The sequence below is a fragment of the Thermobia domestica genome, chromosome 14 (assembly GCF_964235325.1).
Source record: "Thermobia domestica chromosome 14, izTheDome1.hap1.1, whole genome shotgun sequence".
Taxonomy (NCBI): Eukaryota; Metazoa; Arthropoda; class Insecta; order Zygentoma; family Lepismatidae; genus Thermobia; species Thermobia domestica.
In genome coordinates, this window is record NC_137467.1 from 55995565 (window position 1) to 56005007 (window position 9443).

The 9443-nt window shown below is 38.9% G+C and overlaps 1 protein-coding gene across 1 annotated transcript in view; it reads right to left on the minus strand.

Annotated features, from left to right (window-relative positions):
* Positions 1 to 7424, minus strand: part of LOC145669834 (beta-mannosidase-like) — a 164107-nt gene extending 156683 nt beyond the window's left edge. Inside the window, exon 1 of the mRNA XM_081738179.1 lies at positions 7168 to 7424. Coding sequence (XP_081594305.1) covers positions 7168 to 7309 — 142 coding nt within the window. The 5' untranslated portion in view covers positions 7310 to 7424. The remainder of the gene's footprint in view (positions 1 to 7167) is intronic.
* Positions 7425 to 9443: the final 2019 nt, after the last annotated feature.

Below are 9443 nucleotides of genomic sequence, written 5' to 3' on the forward strand. Positions count from 1 at the left end.
GTATCATGATAGAGACGATTTACAAATGCTGGTTGGAAAAGGGCAATGGAATTACCAGGACATTCCAAAGACATCATTGATCTGCAGTATACACTTTTCGTGTTATTGTTCTCAGAAAGAAACATTACACCATTTGTTAAATAAAGTTTGACTAAAGCAATCGGTGGTGTAGTGGTAACGTGCCAGACTTCCAAATGGAAAATCTAGGTTCGTATGATTTTGTCGCATAAAATAATGACTGCAGAGATTTATCTTCTGATGGAAAACTTACAAGGCATCACTGGCTATAATTTAAATAAACAGTGTGTGCGTTCTACATCATACACTGTAATGATAAGTATGTTTCATATTTTATATTCGTCCCCCTCTCTCTCTCTCTCTGTCTTGACGTTTCCCTATCCTGTCTTTGCATCTTTCACTTCTACCCCTCTCCCTCTCACACGCACGCACTTAATGTTCCAAAGTTGAAACGGAGCAAAAGCCCGATATACATGGTCTGGAGAATCTAATTAACTGTTAACTTCGGCGTCGTGCTTTTCGTGCTCTGGGGATAACATCTCCAGTCCTGGTCATCTCTGACAGAAGTGAAACGCAAGTGAATAAGTAAAATCTCTTTTTTATCCTCTGGGTTACCGAGTCTCAGTCGAATTACCGGATTATTACGGGTAATTACGGGTTTGAATCCTCGACCCACTGGTGGTCTATAACCTAACCAACATCATCCGACTGACACGATGATTCGTTTGAGCTCTTAGCTCGTGTTCATTCTATCTGTGGAAAATAAGTTATATCCGGAAGAGATGAAATCAATGCTTGATATTCGGAACAGATAAATCTTCGGAAAAGACTAGAAAATGGTAACTCTTTGGTTATTTGAAAACAAAATTTTATTTATACTAATTCGACACAAAATTTGTTTCCATCCTATAATTCAATGTGTTTTTTTTTTTTTCACATTGAAATTTGAAACATGCTACATCTATGAGGAATATACTTTTGCTTTCCAACATTTGTAACTTTTCGTTACGATACAGTTTGGACTTTTAATACAGGACATTTCTGATAGAAGTTTAGCAGTAAAATAGAACTCTTCTATTTTTTCTTTCTTTCTTTCTCTTTTCTTTTTGTTTCGTTTCTTTTTTTCTGCTGTTTTTTCAGTTTGTATTAGTAGTCTGAAATGGAGGATATGACCAATGCTATCTACTGGGTATATTAGAATGTATTTTTGAACAGTACGTCCAATGAACACTACCGAATTTGCAATCGAACCACGCGGAAACAAAGCATGTGTGTTAAACTTTTGATATTATCCCAGATGTGTCTCAGAGATCTACAGTTCTACTTGAAATTGAGTATGCTATCCTCTATATATTCGAATAGTTCTGAAAAAATGTATAAAAACAAACATTATTTCTATATTACTGTTGGATTTCTGGAAGCGGAACTTTATAATGTTAGGTTCTTTTCTTATTACGTTTGAATTCCACAGTTTTATCTGTTCTTCCTTTTGTTTTTCTTCTTCTCTACTCTTCTCTCTCTCTCTCTCTCTCTCTGATTCATTTATGTATCTATGTGTAATAGACATCTATTGGTTTCAATTTTTCAGTGTGTGTGTTTCAGTTTCTTCCTACATCAACCTATGAATCTTGTTTCGTCTCGGTTTTGTTAATTCATTTTATCAAAACTAATACATGTGTAGTTTGAAATAAGAATTGCCCTCATGTTGTTAGCTAATTTTAGTATATTAGAGAAGAAAGGAGAGGTAGAGTATATTTACCTGACACGATTATGGGATAAGAAGGTGTATATTGGGTGGCCTAACTGCAGGGCGTTAGCTGTCGCAATTTTTTTATGCGGAGTGTACAAAGATAGCAGAAGTATTCAATTTTTAATATCCAAATTTCTTGCGATTGGTGCAGCAAAAATTAAAGAAATTATTCCCATTGGGCCTCAGATTCGTGAACTGATGTAAATGATTGAAGATTTGTTAACAAATACTGAGAAGGCAGCTTGTCTTGCGTTCAACGATGTGTACAACAATTTCTTGGGTAATACCAGGTCTGAAAACTACAGAGAAGTAGAATACATGATGGATTGTTACAAATCTATGAGATGCGATATGCCCCTCAAAATACATTTCCCAAATTCGTAGTTGGATTTTATCCTTCCTAATCTCGGAGGTGTCAGTGATGAACATAGTGAGGGATTTCACCAAGATATCTTTGCAAGTGGAAATAAGATGTAAGGGAAAATGGTCACTAAACCTTTTGGCAGATTTGTATTGGACTCTCCTACAAGAAGTTTCACCATTCGCCACAAACGAGAAGTTTCCAGGAAACGTTTCTAACTTGTAAGTACATTTCATGCTGTTTTGTAGATTTCATGTTCATTTTTTCTTAATGTTTTGTAAGAGCAAATGAATTGTGGTGCATGACCTGTATGTCATTCATTTGTATGTTCCTTCTGTACTGCATTCGAGTCTTTTTCACGTGTCGGACACGTTGCTACTTTGTTTTGTGTGTGTGTGTGTGTGTGTGTGTGTGTGTGTATTACAATGTAACGCTAACTGTATGCAATATAGGCTAAGTGGTATATGTAACATATCTTATCCAGGAAAATTGGTACCTGATGGAGCATTTCTGATTTCATTTTCGTAATCAGCGTATGTGAATTAGTAAAGAACACCTTCTTTTATTTCCCGGCAAGACACAAAGTTCGAATTTATTGCTGTGTTATTATGTCAATCAATTATACTAGTACAGTCAATAAATTCGTGGACTGGTATCCAGAATATAGGCAACCAGTAGAACGCATGGTTGCTGTACTCGATGTGAACATACACACACACACACACACACACACACAGAGACAATTACACAGATTTACACTGACTTTCAAAATAGTTCAAGTATCATTTTTCTCTTCTCACATATCTTGTTTCGTGTTTTTGCGTTGAGAGATGATGATAATTTCCAGGTGGCTGTTTGTCTCGTTAGTTGTGGATCGTAGAGGAGACGCCATGCTTCATCTCCTGTTATTATACAATTCAGGAACGTTCCATCAGCGTCAGCACTTCTGATCGTTGGTCTTTTGTGTCAGAATGCATGGAACAGAGCAAGTCATCCGTCCGAATGTTGTGACACGTACCACGGCTGATCCGTACTGCTGCTGCAATGTCATTTACCAACTGGGAACGGTTAGCACGCACAACCATTGCAACCTCTTCGATCTTGCGTTCTGTTGGGACTGTTGTTGGCCGATCTACTTGTTTATAATTCTCTAAACTCTTTCCTTCGTAAGCCGTTAGTGTCACTTAAAAACTACACTGGGGCCCAGAGCGTTGTCACTCTACACTTGTCTGATCATTTGCAACGTTTCTGCAGCGGATTTGCCTAGTTTTTGTTAGAACTTTGTGTTTGCCCGTTGCTCAAAGTGTGATATTCTCCAAGTCCGCCGCGGAGCAATCATTTTCCTTTCACAAGAGAAACAGTACGTCTGTTTACCTCTATGAACAGACCTGCATCTTGCTAGATCGAGAGGTGAACTTCCACTGTTTCCTCCAGGTTATCACTTATCAGGTGTAGTATACAACTAGCTTCAACTAACTTCACACTGCATCCAGTCCACGAACTTATTGACTGTAGTAATAAGTCTAACTGCTATGTTTCTAAATCGCAAACTATAAATCAAATAAAATGTGTTGGTAATGCTGTTCTCATATCGGATGGATACGTCTGAACACTATAAAAGTTCCGTAAGTGATAAAGGAATGTGAAATGATTTGAAGCAGGGCGGTAAATTAGAGGAGGAAAGTGGAAGCGACTCAGAAGAATGAACATCGTGCGTGGATCAAGATTGAACTGATACGTGGGCGTGTCTAAAGTTAGCCACACCAACATCTCAAATACTACTAAAACTTTTCACATGGTTAGTGCTTCGTTAGTGCACATTAATGCACTAAGCACTAATGTTAGTGCTATTATAGTTTAGGAATTATTAGTGAATAACTCGGGTGGAGCTAACGTTAGATTTTTCAATTTTTACTCAATTTTGCACTAATTGTCAAACAGAAATGAGACAAACACCATCGGTTAGTGCATTATTAGCACTGACGTTAGACCTATCATAGTTTAGGAGTTATTAGTGAATAACTTGCGCGGGGCTAAATTTAAATTGATCGAATTTTACAATAATTGAGCCCAAGCATGGGATAAACGTCAAAGTTTAATGCGTCGTTAGTGCTTCCGGAAAAACCAAAGCACTAACGTGAGTGCTTTCAAAGTAAGTTAGCCCCGTCCGAGTTATTCATTAATTTAACTCCTAAACCACGACAACACTAACGTTAGTGCTCAGTGCACTAACGAAGTACTAACCATGTGAAAACTTTTAGTAGTATTTGAGATGTGGGCAAGGCTAACTTTAGACACGTGATTCGTGGGCGTAGTACACAAAAATGTTCTCAGTGACTTCCTGACGATCTTTTCAACAAAATGAAGGAAACATTTTATAGAAAGCACTATAACACAAAAGAAGCCATTCGTCATCTGTGTCATTCTTGCGGATTCGTGTCATTTTGTATGCCAATTAATGCGAGATATCGACAGAGATCGATATGCTGAGGGTGCACAACGTATTCAGCGCTTGATAGAGATGGGAGGCCATTACATTGAAGGAATGTGACAGGTATTCTTTTGTGTATAAAGTCAGGTAAAAATTATGATAATTTTGCGAGTACTTTTTATTTATCCCTTGTAAAACGCAGGTTTTGCGTTGCGTTACGTTGCGTTAGAACAAATCGTCTTAAACAAGATCCCTGGTCAGATTAAACAAAAAGTAGGGTACGTACAATAAAACAAAGATTCGTAAATACAGTGACTTAGGCACATGCAACACATCATCTAAAGAAGAAGGGAAAGAAATTGCCCCTCAAATGTGGTTCTTATCTTGTCCTGGCCCGTAATGTATAGTCTAAAATGTATATGGCCACAGGCCGGCCCAAGGCAATTTTCCATCCCGTGCAATGGCATCGTTTGCCGTCCCCTATTTCTCCAGAAAGAACAAATCTTAAAAGCCACGATTTTAGGGATGCTACCCCATCATGAACAATGAAGGAGAGAAAAAGTGAACTAGCACTCAGAAAGGCCTAAACACTACAAATACAAATCTTTGTGTGTTCTTTTCTTTAAATATTAATATATTATGTTAGTGAAAGATAAAGCAAACACAACTGCAGAGAAAAGATGGTAATCCTTTTTATATAATTCAATATCGAGCTTCAATCTCAATATATTAAATATTAGTTTGCAATTCCAATGCAACTACTGTAGGTCTTTTATAAGTATTTCTTGATTTTCCTTCTACATCTATTAAAGATTTTTAAAAAAACATCTTTGCACCTTCAATGATAAGGAACTTGTTTGTGACCTAAATGGAACAGGTGTTCGCTACTGTTCGAGAATTGAGTTCTTTTTTGACAATAACAAAGCAATGGACCATTTGCTTTAACACTTTCCATGTGACATTAAAACTAATGAAACCTTATTCTGATTTACACTGACGGAAACGGAAATCCCAACACCAGGAAACAGTTATGTTAGGTGAATGAAACTTACACAGAATAACGTACATGTGTTATTACATTGATTCAAGTTTGAAGTACAGAACTTACAGAACGCAGGTGCACCGCCAGACGAAAGTGGACGATATTTGTCTTTAGTAGTCACCGCCTTCTTGAATGCAGGCGTCCACACGAGCAGGCAATCGATCGTAGAGGTGTCGGATGTCATCTTGAGGGATTGCGTTCCTACTGCACCTATAAGATCAGATCGGCGATAGTTGTTGCTAGTTGAGGATGGGTCCGGAGGTGTCGTCCAATCATGTCCCACACATGTTCTATTGGAGACAGATCTGGAGATCTTGCAGGCCAAAGTAACACGGTAACGTCTTGAAGAGCACCTAAAGTTGCAACTGTGGTATGGGGACGAGCGTTATCTTCTTGAAACAGGCCACCTTCCATTGCGTTCATGAACGGAAGAACAACGGGTTCGATCACCATTGTAATGTAGACGTGCGCTGTCATGGTGTTAGGAATAATCGCTAGCGGGGTCCTGTGGTAATACGAAATCCCTCCCCATACCATAATGCTCAGGGTTGGACCGATATGATGACGACTAATGCAGCTTGGCAACAACGTGTACGTCCATCACTGATACCGAGGCAGAAACGGCTCTCGTCCGTGAATACCACAGAGTTCCATTCTGCACTGCAATGAGCTCTCTCACGACACTACTGTAGACGGTTTTGACGGTGGGTAGGAGTAAGCGGCAAACACTCCACAGGACGTCTAGAACGCCGATCCTCTCTTTCTCCGGTCGACCAAGAAGGCCCGGAACCTGGTCTTCTGGTAGTAGTGTCTTCCTAGGGCCATTGCTGCCAACAGTTGTATACCGTAGAGACGTCTCGACCGATTCTTGCTAGGATGTCACGAAATGAAAATACACCCTGTCGCAGCCCTACCACGCGGCCCGTTCGAACTGGGTTAACTGCCGATAAACAGTTAGTTGTCGACTTCGAGGCATTCTGTACACTCGGAGCACGCGTTACTGCAGACTGCCACTATAACACTACTGCTTCTTACCAGCGTTGCACGTGTCTAATGGCTCCACCCATTCCGCATTTACTTAGAAGTGCACGCGCGTTCTTAGAGTTGTGATACCTTGTAACTGGTATCACTGGAACAAAACATGTAGGTGAATATTCTGTGTAGGTTTCATTCACCTAGCATGATTCCCTTCTTGGGATTTCCATTTCCGTCAGTGTATGAATGTAGCATTCAAACTGAAGGTCAGCTTAGTAAATTTAACTACCATTATTATGAAGTCTGTTTCCAACCAGAAATATTTATTTTAAATAATATAGTTATAATAGATTTTGCCGCCCCGTGGATATGCACGCGTTGCATATATGGTGGAGCCGGCCCTGGTTGGCCATCACTGACTTAGTTATTATTTAATTGAAAGATTCAAAGGTTCAGCTAATCTTTATCCCCGAAACACGTTGTCCAGGATTTCTTCACTTTAATACACTTTATATTCTACAAAGAGACTTAATTGAATTAATTTTAAAAAAAATTAAAAGAAACTTCACTTCTGTACTGTATAAACTTACCGGCAAGTGTCCATATTCCATTAAGACTTTGTATTGCCACATGCTGCGGTTTCAGTGGCTTTAGTAATAACACCATCACTAGAATTGAGGCAGTAACGATAATTATAATCCATCTTAAAGTAATGACCTTTTTCCTACGCATTTTTATTGAGAACACCGTAATGCATTACATCACGGTAATATGTTTCATGTTTTCTATTTTTTTTCTTAAAGGCAATATTGAAGTCTAAACATGCATAAATTAAACGAGAAATGCACTGCTATTCAACTCTTAATCATAACTTTCTGAGCTTTGAAAAAAAACACTGAGCGTGAAACATTGTTTTACTGGTGATAAGAAAAAGTAAATGTTTTCATTAACCACACTCAAGTCTTTTATGAACATTAATTATTTATGTTTTGTTCTTCAAGAAAAGAACGCAATAGATGTTATACAGTCATTGTTCAGCAGTAGGTGGAAAGATATAAGGAGATTTATTTATTATTAAATGTTTCATTCTTTTAAAAAAAATCGATTAAATATGTGTTTTATAGCGGACTTTCCCAACCTGTATGTCGCGACATACTGGTCTGTGGTGCAGTCGGATGAGGTGTGTCCTGAAATTTTAAAATTAAAAGAAGTTGAGAACTAGTTGAATTCAATACTCAAACTTCAAGTAGTACATGTATAACTACTGGTTGCAATAGATTAATAAGATAAAAGATAGAACCCCTTCCTTGGACACTGAATCCATATCAAAAAGCCATTACTGGCTATGCCTTTCTGCTTTTGTTCTATGGCGATAAAGACTGAAGTAGGAACTACGTACATTTCGTCATTGGAAGAAGGTTGGTTGGTAGAGTAGGATAGGTTAGGTTAGGGCAGGTCCGTATCCAGGGTGGGTCTAGGGGGGGTCGGGGCCCCCTAAATTTTGGCTGGCCCCCTCTAAAATTTTCACGATAGGCTGGCAAAAATACTATAATATGGTGATGAACTATAATATGGTTAGATCGGGCCCCCCCTACATTTTTGGGCTGGCTACAGGCCTGGGTTAGGGTACGGTTGGTTATGTTATGAGTTATGCGTCTATAGAGAGCAGGCGTGTCAGCGTGCAGCCTCCTAACATAAGCTTACAGGGTCCATTCTGAAAGTATCCGAACTTATTTATTTACAAACAATTTATTGATGACAATTACAACTGCTCTCAATATTCTTCAACGTTAGGCACCTTGAGCGTCAATACAGCAAGTATAACGACTTTTCCACTGTTCGTAGCAGTCCTGGAAGTCCTTGACTGACACCTGCTTTAATGCTGCGGTCGTGGAGACTTGAACCTCTTGAATTGACGCAAACCGCTCCCCATTGAGTACCCTTCTTACCTTGGGAAACAAGAAGATTGGCTGTGCCAAGTCCGGGCTGTATGGGGATGATGCAGCGTTGCCACGCCTACTTTGACCAGAAACTCACCTACAAACAGCGCTGTGTGAGTGGTGCGTTGTCGTGGTAAAGCACCCACCTCTCAGCAATGTCAGAACGAATGTGCTACACTTTGTCGGAGACGTTCAAGCACTGTTTTGTAATAAGCTAACAGTTCTGTCGCCGTCCGCATGTTCTACAATTTCGCGGTATATTCGTACACGACACTGCATTTGATCATTAGTCAAAATCTTCAGAACCATATTTACAGAGATTTTTCGCATGTTCAAGTTTCCGGTAACAATTTCAAAAGCTTCCATTTTCGCCACTCTCATCTTCTCTGAAATCACCTGGAGTCCTAAACGCCTGTCTTTGTCTAAAAGACTTTCACACGGGTCACATTTTCCTTTGTTTTTTATATGGACGACATTCCTGACTGTTATTCGTCCTCGACCGCCTTCTATCGTTCGTAAAAAAACTTTTAGGAATGTGATATTGATAGGCGCCATCTTGAAACATGCCATTTTGAATTCACTTTCGCTTTCTTAAATAGAAACCATATATTGTGATACCTTGTTCTCAGCTAAAATTTTCTCAGGAATTCAATGTTTTGTTTGTTTTTGCTTTATCACTTATCGTAACGAAGTTATGACTGTCTTTTGTTTTTCACAACAGTCCTGTACCACACATTTCTCCTGATTAAAGGATGTGTTGTCTATTTCGTTGGATAGTCAGAGTTATTCTTTTTCCCATTCATCCAAAACTTGGCTCAAAATGCTTTCAGGTATACTTGTATGTTAGTTATGTATTCCTTTAGGTGGTCAATCTCCCGAATTTGCACTGAATATTCAATGAATTTGAGATAATCTGAAAGATAAAA